A 17948-nucleotide genomic window follows, 5' to 3' on the forward strand; every position below is an offset into this window, starting at 1 on the left:
AATATGGCAACCCAACCGCCCAGTATGGCACCACAACCCAGCCGGTAGGTGCCCAATAATGCAATCCAGCCACCCAACATTGCAGCCCAACCCAGTCGCCCAATATATGTCCACCCAATCCTGGATATATTTACCACTACCTCCAGATGCTGTTTCGGCTCCGTCTCCAGAGCCAGATATATGCAGATGTTCTTGAAGAAGTTTACGTTTTCTATGTTATAGCACAGCTGTTTGATTTGTGAAATGCTCTCTCCGTCAGTAATCGTAGTGAATAATCAGTTGTCAGCTAGCTCTGTTAGAGTGGCATCCATTTTAGGTTTTCCACTGCTTCTCACACATCTCAAGGGATGTCAGTCTGATTCCAATTTGTTCTCTCCACACACACAGATCCGAATATGGTTGCACATTCCCGCCGTCATGCAGCACATCATACCGTTCCGCACGTATGTAATACGGTAAGTTCACAATCTCCATATCAATTAAACTCTGGTGAAATCTCTGTATTTACTTGAGTGAGGATAATTAAGTCTTCATCAGTGTCTCACCACCAGTAGGTTTTCACTAGTGCCTTGAAATCCCTAATTAGGCATGTATCAATACAGATTGAATCACAAATAATGTATTGAATAAAATGGTTAATGTTAGTCATGACGTTTTCCCCATATCAAATACAGCTCTAAACAATATGGCATTCCACACTGCTGCTCAGTGCTTTTTTTTTCTGCAGTCATGGTAAGAGAATAAGAAAATGGGGCAGAGAGAGGAGAGTTGCTGTTGCAGTCGGAGCTCCTCTCGTCGGAAATGGCCCGAGGGGCTGTTTGAAATGCATATTGTATTTGGATACACAGTGCTGTGTTGTTCAACTCGCCAGCCACTTTCCAACACACAATCAAATGCACTTGATAGAGATGCTCCCCTGAATATTGGATGTAGTATTAGGGGGACATTATGCAAATGGTGTTATCCAACATATTGGCAGTTGATTGGCATAAATGAATGATGAATTTAGTGGATGCTCTTACAAAGCATATTTTTGTATTTGAGTTGAATTTCAAAATTAAATCAGAGACTTGTCTGTATATATTTTTTCTGTCTGGAAAGCAATTGCAGCTGGGATGCCCTCAGTCAGTGTAGCGTGCTTAACTCTTGCAGTGCCACTAACTGGTGTTGCTAGGAAGAGCTTCCCTCACCATGGCAACAGTGGCCAGTGCTCCAGTCAGCTTCTCCTCACATGACCTTGGAGCAGCCAGACAGCTCGCAGGCCTCGCCGCACCTCTGTCATGTGACCTAGGTGGGCTGGATTAACTGGTTCTGATGGATTAACTCATTTTGATCCTCTGTCTAAGAAGAATGATGAAATGTGACTTATTGACTCCAGTGCCATGCACTACCTTATAGAGTATTACTCCTGAATTTAGCAAAATGTTTGTTTTCTCAGAAGTTACTAAAAAGATACATACTGTATTTTATTGATCATAGAGACCGTAGATTCTCATTGTAGCCAACTGTTGTCATGGTTTTTCTCAGTTTATCAAAGTGCTTCTAATCTGAGTGTTGTAGCCAGCCTCATAGATGCCACACTCTTAGTCCTGACTGTTTAGTCCCGTTTGTCCAGTCATTATGTCCAACCTGTCTACCATGTCTTCTCCAGCAGCACTCTTGAGAGAACCTGACAAAGCGACTTCAACTTTAAAACTAAATAAAAGTATTTCCTAACGAAGGGATTTCCTGGTTTAAATAAAGTTAACTAAATTCACGAATAAACGTATTTCCACTAAATGTGTCCCTCCCCAGGTACCTGTGCAAGCTGTCGGACCAGGAGCTGCGTCAGAGCGCGGCGCGCAACATGGCCGACCTGATGTGGAGCACGGTGAAGGAGCCGCTGGACAGCGCGCTGTGCTTCGACAAGGAGAGCCTGGACCTGGCCTTCAAGTACTTCATGTCCCCCACGCTCACAATGAGGCTGGCCGGCCTCAGCCAAATCACGGTGAGAATCACTCATACATGTGCACACAGAGACGCATGCACCCACTCTCACACACTGCTGTGTTGCTTGCTCTTTGGGAGTCTAGGCCGGGATACTGTGAAGTACATTGTGACAGCTGGTTTGTTTTTGACACCGACTCACTTTGTCTTGTATACTTTATTAAAGCTCCACTAGGACTTTCAGTTTAATGGAACTAAGACTTTTACGCTAAGGTCAATGACTCGATAAATGAATGAAGTATACTGGTGTGTACATACATAATTCATTGTCATTGTGCCAATTAAATGTTTAGTCTCGTTTTCTCCCCACAGAATCAGCTCCACACCTTCAACGACGTCTGTAATAACGAGTCTCTGGTGTCCGACACTGAAACGTAAGTCAATTGAGTTGGTTTTACAATGAAACGTAAGTCAATTGAGTTGGTTTTACAATGAAACGTAAGTCAATTGAGTTGGTTTTACAATGAAACGTAAGTCAATTGAGTTGGTTTTACAATGAAACGTAAGTCAATTGAGTTGGTTTTACAATGAAACGGAAGTCAATTGAGTTGGTTTTACAATGAATCGTAAGTCCATTGAGTTGGTTTTACAATGAAACGTAAGTCCATTGAGTTGGTTTTACAATGAATCGTAAGTCCATTGAGTTGGTTTTACAATGAAACGTAAGTCCATTGAGTTGGTTTTACAATGAATCGGAAGTCCATTGAGTTGATTTAGCACTGCATCACGGACCGTAAAAGGAGCGTACCTCAACCTCAAACTGTCCCTCCAGGTCAATAGCGAAGGAACTAGCTGACTGGCTAATCAACAACAATGTGGTGGAGCACATCTTTGGACCAAATTTGCACATAGAGGTGAGTTTTCCCTTTCCAAGTCATTATTACAGTAAGTCAATACATTTTTGTGGACAGTCTGTGTTTGAACTCCCCTGTTAATGCGGAGGTTGTCTTTGTGCCTCTTTTGTTGTTGTTCCAGATCATTAAACAGTGCCAAGTGATCCTGAACTTCCTTGCCGCAGAAGGCAGGCTCAGCACCCAGCATGTGGACTGCATCTGGGCTGCAGCTCAGGTAACTAGGCCCTAAACACCAGGGGCCGCATGTATAAAGCTTCTCAGGAGAAGTTGTTGGAATGCTCTTTTATAAAATAAGGATAAAGAAATGAGGGACCTAATCCTAGAGCAGCACTCATACGCTGAATTTGTATGCATATGTTCTACTGATTTTTTTACTATATTCAACCAATTATTTTTGTTTTGATGTGCTATCATAACGTTCATTGAAATCCAAAGTTGACTTTTGGGTCATTTCTCACTGATTTTCTCCTTGACCCTGTCTCTCTATCTGTTCTCCCCCTGTAGCTGAAGCACTGTAGCCGTTACATCCACGACCTGTTCCCCTCCCTCATCAAGAACCTGGACCCGGTGCCGCTGCGCCACGTCCTCAACCTGGTATCCGGCCTGCACCCCAGCGCCCACACCGAACAGGTACACACACGCCACACATCATGAGTGCCCATTGGTAGTTGATGGTATTCTCAGAATATGAGGACTACGAATGACCTAGGTCCGGGAAGATGCCAGTGTCGCGATACTCGTTAGTATCGTGGCAAGGAAACACAACACGAAGCCAATTTAACTTCTTTAGGAAAACAGCCCTAATGTTAGAAACAAACGTCATTATGTTGTCATCCAGAGTCACATTTATTTATTTTCCAAGCTATAGCACACAATATTTTACATACAGCAGGTTTTTAAGGATCAAAGAGTTTGATCTGCTTCGTGTTTTCATTTTTGCCATGGAAAAAGTATTGCGATACTGGTATAGTCCCGGCCCTATTATTGCCTTAGGCCATGGCAAGGAGTGGACGATCAAATGTTGAGTGTGATTTAATCTATGTATCACCAGATGACTTTGACGATGAGCTTTACAGTCACGTTAACCCTGTCTAACTGAGCTGCTCTTTGTCTTGGTCACCTGTACACCATATAGATCCTATAATTGTGATTCTATATGTAATTCTATGCTGCCCGCCCCCCCTCCTCAGACCCTGTACCTGGCCTCCATGCTGATCAAGGCTCTGTGGAACAACGCCCTGTCCGCTAAGGCCCAGCTCTCCAAGCAGAGCTCCTTCGCCTCGCTGCTCAACACCAACGTCCCCATGGGCAACAAGAAAGGTACGACGGTTGTGCGTTGTGTTTGTGTGTATTTCAAGGGGATATATATTCTTTATCTTTGATCAGTGGTAGTCAACAACTCCGGTGCGGTAGAGTTGCAGTGGTATGCAGGTTTTTGGTCCAGTCCAGCACTAATCAAGGTGATGAAGGTGTTGAATCAGATGTTTTAGTGCTGGGAATGGAACAAAGGTCTTGAACACCCTTTAGAACCCAATAACCAGGGTTGTTTACCACTGGCTTAGAAACATATGCTCTTACAAATCTCTGCTGATATATACATTTACATTTTAGTCATTATAGCAGACGCTCTTATCCAGAGCGACTTACAGTTAGTGAGTGCATACATTTTCATACTGGCCCCCCGTGGGAAACGAACCCACAACCCTGGCGTTGCAAGCGCCATGCTCTACCAACTGAGCTACAGGGGATTGTGCCCTTATGAACTCTGAACTGTTTTGTGAGATGCGGTATCTGATGCATCAAGCCTCTGCTTCTCGTCTCTACCCAGGCTCCCCAGCGGCCAGCCCGGACAGCAGTGACAACAGCGACACGCACCACAGCGGCGGTAGCGACATGGAGATGGACGAGCAGATGATGAGCGGCAGCAAGCGGGGCCAGCAGAGACTCTCTGACACAGAGGTTAGCAGCACTCTAGTACCCTTTTCACACTATCTAGCTGGAGAAACAAGTGATGCACTTTCTCTATACGTTTAATAGGAATTGCTATTAGGAGCAAACCAGCACTGTTCAGCAATCCATGCTTAGTTTTTTTGTTTACGTAGCCACTGTCTCCAATTGCTAACTTTTTATTATTTTTATTATCCAAAAGCCAATCCAAGTCAATATCCCAATTTTATTCGCATTTTCTGGTTTCATGTAATAAAAAAAGTTCTGATGTATGGCTGGTTTAACTGGAACTGAGTCGGTCTCCTCTCTCTCCGCCCCGTCCAGGAGTCGATGCAGGGCAGCTCGGATGAGACGGCCAACAGCATGGAGGAGGGCAGCAGCGGGCCGGGCAGCAGCAGTGGCCACAGCGAGGGCTCCAGCAACGAGGCGGGGTCCAGCCGTGCCAGCCAGTCAGCGGGAAGCCCTGGCAGCGAGCTGCACTCTGACGACATGGCCGACAGCGAGGTCCTCAAGGAGGAAGAGGATGAGGAGGAAGATGACGAAGAAGATGATGAAGATAGAAGATGAGGATGAAGAGGATGAAGAGGGGAACAACCGGGGGGTAGCGGCCGAGGGCAGCCCGCAGAAGGAGCCCCGGGACCAGCCGGAGGTCAGGAAGCGGAAAGCGGCCGATGTGCTGGTGGAGGAGCAGGGCGAAAGAGGAGCAGGAGACGGACCAAAACCCAAAGGTTTGCCCTTTAACCCAGAGGCAGCCGTCGGCATGGTAACGGCTGCGGCATCAATGGAGGGCCGCATGAGGATGCTGGATGCCTGCTCGGCCCGGCCTGAGGGGCCCGAACAACAACTTTCAGAGATGGGAGGCCCCTCATCCCAAATGGCCCCAGGACCCCAGGAGCCCCCCTGCCTGCCCTGCCCCGGGGACTTCCTGGGGGACGCCATGGGCAACGAGCTGTTCAACTGCCGACACTTCATCGGGCCCCACCACCATCATCACCATAATCACCACCACCATGAAGGGTAAGACTATCACCGTCTCTTTGCTTTCTTTACGCTAATCTGTATCTTCTCTATATCTCCTCTTTCACAATGGTCTATGTTTGGCAAATTTTCCTAGAGAGATAAGGTTATTTTAAGGCTTCTATCCAACTACAGACCCCAACTAAGACAAACTGTCCGTGGCCGATTCTACATGTTGAATCAGGACCAACTACTAGCAATTATGTCGGCGTCCAAATGAGCTTAGATACAATCCATAGACGGTTGAGTTGGCTGTAGTTGCATAGATGTGTAGAAGTGTGTCCAGTCAATAATTTCTACATGTCAAGAGGAACTAGACATACACTGAGTGTACAAACATTAGGGACACCTTCCTAATATTGAGTTTCACTCCCCTTTGCCCTCAGAACAGCCTCAATTCATCGGGGCATGGACTCTACAAGGTGTCGAAAGCGTTCCACGGGGATGCTGGCCCATGTTGACTCCAATTCTTCCCACAGTTGTGTCAAGTTGGCTGGATGTCCTTTGGGTGGTGGACCATTCTTGATACACATGGGAAACTGTTGAGCGTGAAAAACCCAGCAGCGTTGCAGTTCTTGACACACTCAACATGGTGCACCTGGCACCTACTACCATACCCTGTTCAAAGGCACTTAAATATTTTGTCTTGCCCATTCACCCTCTGAATGGCACACATACACAATCCATGTCTCAATTGTCTCAAGGCTTAAAAATCCTTTAACCTGTCTCCTACCATTCATCTACACTGATTTGAAGTGGATTTAACAAGTGACATCAATAATTGATCATAGTTTTCACCTTGATTCACCTCGTCAGTCTGTCATGGAAAGAACAATGTTTTGGACATTCAGTGTAAATGTAACAGTTTTCCTTGCGACATGAAACTAGGGCTTATTCAAGTGACGAAAATATGCATTGCCCTTCTAACATTGAATCATCCGCCAGGCACATGGTGGACGACATGCTGAGCGCAGACGACGTGTCCTGCAGCAGCTCCCAGATCAGCGCCAAGTCGGAGAAGAACATGGCCGACTTTGACGGTGAGGAATCTGGCTGTGAGGAGGAGCTGGTGCAGATCAACTCGCACGCCGAGCTCAGCTCCCACCTGCAGCAGCACCTGCCCAACCTGGCCTCTATCTACCACGAGCACATGGTGCAAGGTAGGCTGCACTGCACGGTGCACCTAGGGTTGTGAATTTACTGTAATTTCCCCCAAAATTCCCACGTTTCCCCGAAATCGCGGTTGGAAAATTCACGGAATGCCGCACTCACGGAACGGTGTACCCACTCATTGCACACCGATAACGTGCCTCAGTTTACAGCAGCAAGAATCACGTAGTTATGGTTCTACTAATCTTCCCATCATCTGGATGGGTCAATCCAGTTAAACGCTTTCACCATCAGTTAATCCCGTGTAGCTCAGCTGGTAGAGCATGGTGCTGGCAACGCCAGGGTTGTGGGTTCGATTCCCGCTGGGGACCAGTACGAAAAGAAAGTATGAAAATGTATGCACTCACTACTGTAAATCGCTCTGGATAAGAGCGTCTGCTAAACGACAAAAATGAACAAAAATGGAAGAAAGATCAGTGGACTTGCGTGCCGTGCCTGCTCAGAGCTTGTAAACGTAATCACTCGATTTCAGTTGTTAACCTTGCAACATTTTAAAGCATGACATTTTAGCATGACAAATTAGCAGTACAGTAAATCTTTACTGAACATTTTACTATGGCTCTCTTTCTCACCAGCGGCTATGTTTTATTCCTCTGCAGGCCCGCAGGTCCACAAGCACCAGTACTCTGGCCACGCCGTGACCGACATCAACCTGGACAACGTGTGCAAGAAGGGCAACACGCTGCTCTGGGACCTGGTGCAGGATGAGGACGCGGTAAGAACCATGACACTGGATAACACCGTGCACTGAGAAAGCGTTCTGGTGGAGACTTCCTTTCAATGGTATCTTTTGCTGAGTAAAAGCATGTAGCATGCTAGTAGTCAGACAGCCTTGAAGCCGAGCGGCGTAGAAGCAGAGTTTGAGTTCCCAGAAACAAACTACACATTTTGTCGTGTAAATGTTCATTCACAAAAACAAAACAAAAACTCAACTTATTTCATCTGTAGCGTAATAAACTGTCCATACTTTTTCAAGTTGTAGAGACACATAGCATCGCATGACTGCAAATATATCTCCACATGATGGTTATTCTATCAACAATTGCACAATTTGCACTGCAATCTGTTGCATACTCTAATCGCAGACAAAAAAACTATCCACTAGTGTATTTAGTTTTTGTTGACATTTAGGGAATATACTGACAATTTGACAGTTTCCATCAGGCCTGTCATTAGTTTTTTATCCATCGGGTAATTTACTCGCATAAAAATGGTTGGATGGAATCCTGGTTACTGTGTGGAAAACACGCTTTGTCAGCTACTAAATACTCAACGTATTAGGAGAGTGCATCACTTCCTCCTTCAGGTTTCAAGGAGAAGCTAATTTATTAATAAGGTTAGTTATCGCTATTAGTTTAGGATCTCTGTGATATTCTGAAGTCTGAAAAAGATGCGAGTGACCTTTCTCCGTTCTTCCCTGTTCCATCAGATCCACCTGTCGGAGGGCCTGATCAATGAGGCGGAGAAGCTGCTGTGCTCTCTGGTGTGCTGGTTTACCGACCGCCAGATCCGCATGCGCTTTATCGAGGGCTGCCTGGAGAACCTAGCCAACCACAGGTACGTGTGTGTGTGTACGTGGGCATATATGAGCGTGTATGTCTGTGTGAACAACATAGCTCTGAAATGAATTGATGTGAAATTATTTTGTAATAAGATCCCTTCGTTGGCTAGCTATTATGTGAAACTTGCTTTGTGACTCCATGCTTCTCTCTCTCTCACAGATCCGTGGTCGTCTCTCTGCGCCTCCTTCCCAAACTTTTCGGCACTTTTCAGCAGTTCGGCTCCAGCTACGACACCCACTGGATCACCATGTAAGCATCGCACCATCGGCATGATTAGAACAGACAAACGTTGTCCATTACATGGCATCACCGAATATCGTGTGTGTGATAACAACTACTATTTTTGTGACATTGGGTGTGTTCGTAAATTCACTTTGGAGTGCCAGAGTGCGTTTGTAAATTCAGAGCGTTGTCAGATTGTCCGTTCGTAAATTCAGAGCGCTTCGCACTCGGAGCGTTCAGAGCGCACACTGGACGCTCTGACCGAGGAGTAGGGTTGAGCCGAGCATTCTCAGGAGTGTTTTCACACGGCAGTCAAGCACCCAAGCTAACTGGAAAAGTTGGCTAGCTTGCTAGCTACTTCCAGACACAAATGAGAGAACACCGCAGTCTGACCGTTTTGCTCGCCCTAGCAGAGCTGGTTAGGCTGTTTTCATGTAATCCAGAGCATTGCTGACTGTAACTGTGCTGCTGGCAACAATTTAATTCTGTTTTTTTGCAGACGTTTACTGACACCGGTCATATTCAACTGCTGTTGCGCGTTCGTAAATCTGTCAGTTATTCTGCGCTCTGGCACAGTCAGACGAGAGTGCTCAGAAATCGGAAGTCGATACTGAATTTACGAACGCACCCATTGATGTTGTGTGTGATGTCTTTCAGGTGGGCAGAGAAGGAGCTGCACATGATGAAACTGTTCTTTGAGAACCTGCTGCACTACATCCAGGAAGTCCGAGAGCAGAGGCACAAGTTTGCCCTGTGAGTAACCCACCAATTCTCTCCACTGCCTTGTAACAATACAACGGTAACAGTCTTACTGTGGAATATGGACAACATATTTGGTAACACAGCATGTATTGTAGGTATACCGATGTAACTACAACTGCAGCTTATTAAGCCGACCAGTCTCGCTGCAGTGCGGTTCTGGTGTGCAATGGCTGCAGACAGTGACTCTGTGGTTGTGTATGTGGCCAGCTGGGAGGTGCTGGCCGCTTTAAGGGACCGCAGAGACAAAATGACACGTGTGTTTTGTCCTGACAGAACTACAGAGGGTGTAGCTAGTCTTTTGATTTCCTTTATTTGAAATGTGAAACGTGTTGAAATGGACGTTGTAGTGATGGTGCAATACAGAAAGGAAACGGAATAGTTCATTATGAATGATGTTCTTTGATTACTATGCGATCACAGGTATGGCCACAGTGCGGAAGTCCAAGTACGCCTGCAGTTCCTGACTTGTGTCTTCTCCACCCTGGGCTCCCCGGACCACTTCAGTAAGTCAACAGGGTCGCGTTCATTAGGCACCAAATGGAACAAAACAGACTGAAACGGGGAGTGAACAACCTTCACTGGTCCAATAAGAAACTCTGATTCCAGCTTTTCTGTTACATTACCCAGTCTTCACATACAGCTCAACAGAAACATTCCCTATCATTCTCTGCCGCTGGCTCTGGCTGGCTACACCCTGGTGATGGAATTGACCCTAGATGAGATGTGTAACCCGATGAGCTTCTCTCTCCTACAACAGAGACATCATTGTCCTCTGGAGTCTTTAGAGAGGGGTGACCGGATCTACCTAGCTAGCTAGCTAAACTCTGTTCATAGCCGTGTGTGTGTGTGTGGCTTTTGTGTATGCGTGAAGGGGAGCTAATATCTGGGATTTAGAGGTAGACTGGGAGACTCCCTGTTTTGGTGGCGCCTGATCAGGACATACAGAGTGCCATTCTCCATGATACAACATTTTTTCTCTGGCAAACATTTAAATTGTGTGTATGTGAAATTGTAAATGTGGTGTCTATCTGCGTGTGTGTTTGCGTCCATTGTGGATCCAGTGTGGGAGTGATACGCTCATCTTCCCCTTATAGTCTGAAGTGTGTGTTTGTGTTGCCAGTTAAGCTACTCCTCTCCGCAGCAGTGAATGTGTGCATATATAACAGCAGGGTATTTCTATACGAACACACTAACAGCCCCTCCTCTCCCTCAGGACTGAGTCTAGAGCAGGTGGACATCCTGTGGCACTGCCTGGTGGAGGATGGAGAGTGTTACGACGACGCGCTGCACTGGTTCCTCAACCAGGTCCGCAGCAAAGACCAGCATGCCATGGGCATGGAGACCTACAAACACCTCTTCCTGGAAAAGGTACGACCGGACTGGACTGGACCATCTGGTCTTAGTGGGGAGGGGTGTCTGACAAGGGTCATTCCAGCGTGGGTTGTGGTGTTGATAGTGAACCTCACTTTTTAAAAAAACTAAATGAATTGATAGCTAGAAAAAAAAGAATCACCTTTAGCTTGTGGACAGTCATTTAAAACGTCCCAAAGTTGTCAATTCGTTGTGAAAGGTAATCGAAAAGTGATTCAGTAGCCGGGGGAAACAAATCGGAAAAGTTACCCAAATCATTGAAAATCCTTGTCCTTAAAGCATTGGCCTTAAAGTCGCTAAAGTCTATCATTGTAATACCTTTTGCCCATAACACCACCTGTGTTTCCTCAGATGCCCCAGCTGAAGCCGGAGACCATCAGCATGACGGGCCTCAACCTCTTCCAGCATCTCTGTAACCTGGCCCGTCTGGCCACCAGCGCCTACGACAGCGGCTCCAACTGCGAGGTACACACACACACACTTTAAATACTTTATTTGAATCCACAAATCACATTACAGAGAAGGATTCAAGCACACACACACACACACCGAGTACAGTTGCTCATACATTCATACACACAAACACACACAGGTTGTGTCGTCTGAGTTTGGTAAATTCCAGGCCCCGCCATACCTCTCACTGAACCCTGCTGTCACCTTGTCAACACTTGTATGTGACCTCTAACCTTTGACCTCTCTGTAGCTGTGTGGCATGGACCAGCTGTGGGGCATCGCCCTCAGGGCCCAGTCTGCAGACATCAGCCGAGCTGCCATCCAGTACATCAACTCCTACTACATCAACGGTCAGTGGACCTCAGTTGGTACATGCTTGAAGACTATTAGTGGTAGTAGTAGTATTTCTCTACCATACCATCCTTATTTATATTGCAAAAAACTAAGTGGAAACCCTGTCCACAGCAGTGCGTCTAGATCCAGGGGTTGGATCCAAAACATCCTAGTTTATAGTCATTATATTGAACGAGCGGTTTTAGATGTTTGTGTAGAAGCTAGGCTTGTTTCAGCTTGCCTATCAGGAGTCACCATGATGACCTACTGATTTTGACCGATATTGATTGTGTGTGTGCGCGTGCCTTTCGGTTTGTCCGTCCGTCTCCCAGCTGGTAAGACAGGCCTGGAGAAGGAGCAGGAGTTCATCAGTAAGTGCATGGAGAGCCTGATGATGACCTCATCCAACCTGGAGAAGGACGCCCACTCCAGCCTCACCGTCATCGAGAGGGGCCTGCTCATGCTCAAGACCCACCTGGAGGCTTTCCGACGCAGGTAGGGAGCCACACACACACACACACACACACACACACACACACACACACAGAAACGCACGTACGCAAGCAGACACGCACAGAAACTCGCACACAGAGAAACACACACACACACACAGAAACGCACGTACGCAAGCAGACACGCACAGAAACTCGCACACAGAGAAACACACACACACACACACACAGAAACGCACGTACGCAAGCAGACACGCACAGAAACTCACACACAGAGAAACACACACACACACACACAGAAACGCACGTACGCAAGCAGACACGCACAGAAACTCACACACAGAGAAACACACACACACAAAAAGTTATATTTAGACGTCTAAACTTAAAACACGTTATTTCAGGGAGACCATTGGACTGGAGAGCACAGGACAAGTTATTCTTGGCCAATTACCCAAACTTTCCCCCCTCAACTCCCGCGCTAATTTCAACTAGCACTAAGAACCGTGTCTCTCTTTGGCGCTCTCTCACTTTCTCTCTGCCCCCCAACACTCTGTTTGTCTCCTGCCCCCTCTCCAGGTTTGCGTACCACCTGCGTCAGTGGCAGATCGAGGGCACGGGCATCAGCAGCCACCTGAAGGCGCTGAGCGACAAGCAGTCTCTGCCACTGAGGATCGTGTGCCAGCCCGCCGGCCTGCCCGACAAGGTACCCAAGAAAGTACCCAGCATCTTGGTACTTAATTATTAACCCTTGGTTGATTTGGCACACTCAAATGCTCTTGTTGCTCTTGTGTTCTGTTGGGTTAGGAAAAATCTACAGGCCACAATGTCAAAATGAATGGGAACGATTGGCGCAAGCTAATTTCATGCTTTGTGGAGTAGAAAATGTTTGTTTTGATACTACTGTGAAGAATGCTGTTTTCATTCTAGATGTTTGTAAGGATGTGTTTCTAACACTTTTTTCTGTTTGTGCGCCTGTGTGTTTGTGTCTGTCTGTCCGCATGCCTTTGTCTCCTGTGTGTGTGTGTGTGTGTGTGTGTGTGTGTGTGTGTGTGCGCGCGTCTGTCCCTGCGTGTGTGTGTCTACGTTCCAACCTGTGTGTCTGGTACCAGATGACCATCGAGATGTACCCCAGTGACCAGGTGGCAGACCTGCGGGCCGAGGTGACCCACTGGTACGAGAACCTGCAGAAGGAGCAGATGAACCAGCAGGCCCAGCTGCAGGAGTTTGGACAGAGCAGCCGCCAGGGGGACTTCCCAGGTCTGTCACCTCTGACCTTTTGACCCCTGATCCAGTGTAGCGCCAATACCAATGGAGAATCTCGATTGCACTTGATTCCTCGCTTTCTCAAAATCCATTGGATGAGAAAGTCAGAGGGGAGGGACGTCTGACCTTCTTCTCATCCAATGAATTTTGAGGAGGGGATGAGTATGCGATTGGATGGAATCAAGGAAATGCAGTTGAGATTCTCCCCCAGGCTGTTGCATCCTTCTCTTTTGAAGTAATCACTGATCGCACAGTGTATTTTTTCGCAGTATTTTAGGAGTATTCAAACAGGGCCTGTGTCGCAGTAGTCTTGAATTGAATTTAATTCAATTCAATAGATCTTCATTGTCCCCAAGGGCAATTCCTGTGCAGCGAATGGTTTCCTCATTAGAAATGCATGCTTCCTTTAGTGATTTATTGAAGTAAGCACCTCAGAAGGTAGATTATACAGTTTCTATCCAGTCCTTTCAGATTTGAGTGATGGTTATTCAATAAGGGAAAGGAGCAAGTTAATTGATCAGAATCCGCTTTTAGTATTGGGTGTTTCAACAGTCAATGTGTGTTTCCTTAAGGTGGTTTGATGGGTCCAGTCAGAATGATCTCCTCTGGCCATGAGCTCACCACTGACTACGATGAGAAGACCCTGCATGAGCTGGGCTTCAAAGACATGCAGGTAACTACTTACACACACTTGGCAGTCTGCACATTCGCACACTAGTGCCGGGATTCAATCCGATCGCAGGTCATTAAGCATTGCGTCTTTTAAAAGCAAATTTCCGATTTAGCCAACATATGCAGTGTTTACGTGAATGAGATCTCTTCTAACGCGGAAACATTGCCTTTAAAAGCTGCAATTCCTATAACCCTCGATTGGCCCCCATCTATGGCACTCATGCCCCTCCCTCCCTTCCCTTTACAGATGGTGTTTGTCTCCCTGGGCGCCCCCGGCGGGAACGTAAGGGCGAGGGGGTGCAGCTCCCGGCCTCGTGTCTCCCCCCGCCCCAGAAGGAACACATCCCCATGCTACTGCTGCTCCAGGAGCCCCACCTCACCACCCTATTCGACCTGCTGGAGATGCTGGCCTGCTTCAAACCCCCCAGTGCCCTGGGAGACAGCCCCGAGGTGGGTCATGGAGTGTGTGTGTGTGGTGTGGGTTAGGGCTGTGTGTGAGGGGATGTCGAGGGGGTGTGAGATGCTGGCCTGCTTTAAGCCCCCGGCGCTCTGGGAGAGGGGGCCCTGGACAGTCCCATGGTGTGTGTGTGGGGGGGAACAAAGTGTGGTTGGCATGACGGGGTGTGTGTGTGAGGGGGTTGTATGTTGGGGGAAGAGTGGGGGAATCCCCTTCGCATCTCCAAAGTGTGCGTGACGGAGTAGATATGGGGTGTATGTTTGGGGATGGGTTTCGTGGTATAATCTTTAAAATGTCTATTAGATGCCCTTAATTATATAGCTAAGGAAATAAGCGAGCAATTCATCAGAGCATTTGAAAAAGCAGCTTGGAAATGGCTACATAGAAAACCAGATTTGACATACTCTCCATCCGATTAAATGTAAAATAGACTTTGAACAAAAAGCCCTTCCAGAATATAAAGTAGGCTGTTCCTTCCAGGTGCATCATGCATAATGCATCACTACTGTCCAATTCTCTTCTGACAGTCGTTTGATAGTCCAGTAAAACGTACTGCAGGGTTGAGTCCCAAATGGCAGCCCTGTTCCCTTAATAGTGCACTACTTTTGACCAGGGCTCATTATGTTCTGGTCGATAGTAGTGCACTATATAGGGAATATGGTGGAATTTGGGACTCAACCCTGCAGTACGTTTTACTGGACTATCAAACATAGGAAGTAAGGTGCTCGTCTGTCAAAGTGTATATTTTAGTCACAGCGGCGGGAGCCGTCTCGTTTTGAAATGCAAAGTCATCCGGCGGTCATTGCTTTTTATAGTCTCCCTTCACAGGGACTCAGGGAAGGCCGAGAGAGGGGTTATCCAGTGTGCTGTTTGTACTTCACTCACTCTGTCTCTTTTGCATGCATTTATCCCTCTCTCTCTCTCTCGCTCGCTGTCTCGCTCCCACCTCTTCACTTCCTCACATCTAACACTCATCTGATCTGACCAGAACGTTAAAACAATTACTTGAGGTATTGACTGAGTGTGTGCCTGCCATGGGCTGTGTTTATAGGACTGCTTCAGGGCTGCTGCTCTGTGGCTGTGTGGTCTGTGGTGTATCGGTATGGGTTCTGTCACTGTGACAGCAGAAAATATATGAATTTCTGTTCAAATCTCAAAATCAAGATGTATTATATTCTACTCCAGAACCTACGGTGTGAGGAGCTGCACCTCCATGCTGAGAACCTGTCGAGGCGCGTCTGGGAGCTGCTTATGCTGCTGCCCACCTGCCCCAACATGCTGCTGGCCTTCCAGAACATCTCAGACGACACGGTATGTCACCTATTCTCACACACACTCCCCTACACACGGTCACACAGCTATTTACACACTCCCCTACACACTGTCACACAGCTATTTACACACTACCCCTACACACTGTCACACAGCTATTTACACACTCCCCTATACACTGTCACACAGCTATTTACACACTCCCCTACACACTGTCACACAGCTATTTACACTCCCCTACACACTGTCACACAGCTATTTACACACTCCCCTATACACTGTCACACAGCTATTTACACACTCCCCTACACACTGTCACACAGCTATTTACACACTCCCCTATACACTGTCACACAGATATTTACACACTCCCCTACACACTGTCACACAGCTATTTACACACTCCCCTATACACTGTCACACAGATATTTACACACTCCCCTACACACTGTCACACAGCTATTTACACACTCCCCTATACACTGTCACACAGCTATTTACACACTCCCCTACACACTGTCACACAGCTATTTACACACTCCCCTACACACTGTCACACAGCTATTTACACACTCCCCTACACACTGTCACACAGCTATTTACACACTCCCCTACACACTGTCACACAGCTATTTACACACTCCCCTACACACTGTCACACAGCTATTTACACACTCCCCTACACACTGTCACACAGCTATTTACACACTCCCCTACACACTGTCACACAGCTATTTACACACTCCCCTACACACTGTCACACAGCTATTTACACACTCCCCTACACACTGTCACACAGCTATTTACACACTCCCCTACACACTGTCACACAGCTATTTACACACTCCCCTACACACTGTCACACAGCTATTTACACACTCCCCTACACACTGTCACACAGCTATTTACACACTCCCCTACACACTGTCACACAGATATTTACACACTCCCCTACACACTGTCACACAGCTATTTACACACTCCCCTACACACTGTCACACAGCTATTTACACACTCCCCTACACACTGTCACACAGCTATTTACACACTCCCCTACACACTGTCACACAGCTATTTACACACTCCCCTACACACTGTCACACAGCTATTTACACACTCCCCTACACACTGTCACACAGCTATTTACACACTCCCCTACACACTGTCACACAGCTATTTACACACTCCCCTACACACTGTCACACAGCTATTTACACACTTCCCTACACACTGTCACACAGCTATTTACACACTCCCCTACACACTGTCACACAGCTATTTACACACTCCCCTACACACTGTCACACAGCTATTTACACACTCCCCTATACACTGTCACACAGCTATTTACACACTCCCCTATACACTGTCACACAGCTATTTACACACTCCCCTATACACTGTCACACAGCTATTTACACACTCCCCTACACACTGTCACACAGCTATTTACACACTCCCCTACACACTGTCACACAGCTATTTACACACTCCCCTACACACTGTCACACAGCTATTTACACACTCCCCTACACACTGTCACACAGCTATTTACACACTCCCCTATACACTGTCACACAGCTATTTACACACTACCCTACACACTGTCACACAGCTATTTACACACTACCCTATACACCGTTGAACACTCTTCTATGCACTACTACTGACGCTCTTCCCCGATACTGTTGTGCTCCTGCCACCAGGCCTGCTTATCCCTTTGCATCCTGCTCATTCGTTTATACTAGTGTTTCTTAAACATTCCCAGGGCCCCAGAGGTGTGCATTTTTGTTCCAGCCCATCACGTACGCACCTCATTCAACACGATTAGTTGAGTTGTTGAATCAGGTGTGCTTGTTCTGACCCGCTTTGCACACCAGTCAAACACAGGACAACATAAAGACATGCGTCCTGTCTCGTGTGTTCTCTCTGTCTGTCCATAGGGAGGCGAGGGTCTGTGCTGGAAGGACCTGCTGAGGATCAAGAGCCCCCACAAGCTGCTGTACGCCCTGGAGATCATTGAGGCCCTGGGCAAACCCAACCGACGCATCCACCGGGAGTCCACGGTACTACTGGGACTGCACACACACACACTCACACTTACTCTGTCACTCAAACATATTTTTGCTCATTCATGAACACCCACATTCAC

General features: G+C 47.1%; 1 protein-coding gene and 2 non-coding genes across 3 annotated transcripts in view; all 3 read left to right on the forward strand.

Annotated features, from left to right (window-relative positions):
• The window catches only part of usp34 (ubiquitin specific peptidase 34), a 60455-nt gene that overhangs the window by 11168 nt on the left and 31339 nt on the right, over window positions 1-17948 (forward strand). The window contains 27 exon segments of the mRNA XM_045205226.1: window positions 388-455; window positions 1795-1987; window positions 2299-2360; window positions 2759-2840; window positions 2962-3054; window positions 3345-3470; window positions 4031-4160; window positions 4669-4799; window positions 5112-5344; window positions 5346-5804; window positions 6750-6964; window positions 7574-7689; window positions 8404-8531; window positions 8696-8785; window positions 9416-9511; window positions 9941-10023; window positions 10734-10888; window positions 11243-11356; window positions 11595-11694; window positions 12010-12172; window positions 12709-12835; window positions 13242-13389; window positions 13968-14068; window positions 14315-14333; window positions 14336-14517; window positions 15710-15835; window positions 17740-17862. Coding sequence (XP_045061161.1) covers window positions 388-455; window positions 1795-1987; window positions 2299-2360; window positions 2759-2840; window positions 2962-3054; window positions 3345-3470; window positions 4031-4160; window positions 4669-4799; window positions 5112-5344; window positions 5346-5804; window positions 6750-6964; window positions 7574-7689; window positions 8404-8531; window positions 8696-8785; window positions 9416-9511; window positions 9941-10023; window positions 10734-10888; window positions 11243-11356; window positions 11595-11694; window positions 12010-12172; window positions 12709-12835; window positions 13242-13389; window positions 13968-14068; window positions 14315-14333; window positions 14336-14517; window positions 15710-15835; window positions 17740-17862 — 3663 coding nt within the window.
• trnaa-ggc lies at window positions 7213-7284 on the forward strand. The gene has a single exon. It is a non-coding gene; the product is annotated as a tRNA-Ala (tRNA).
• LOC121534374 lies at window positions 9636-9768 on the forward strand. Its single transcript, XR_005994606.2, has one exon. It is a non-coding gene; the product is annotated as a small nucleolar RNA SNORA70 (small nucleolar RNA).

Source organism: Coregonus clupeaformis, chromosome 20, assembly GCF_020615455.1.
Source record: "Coregonus clupeaformis isolate EN_2021a chromosome 20, ASM2061545v1, whole genome shotgun sequence".
Taxonomy (NCBI): Eukaryota; Metazoa; Chordata; class Actinopteri; order Salmoniformes; family Salmonidae; genus Coregonus; species Coregonus clupeaformis.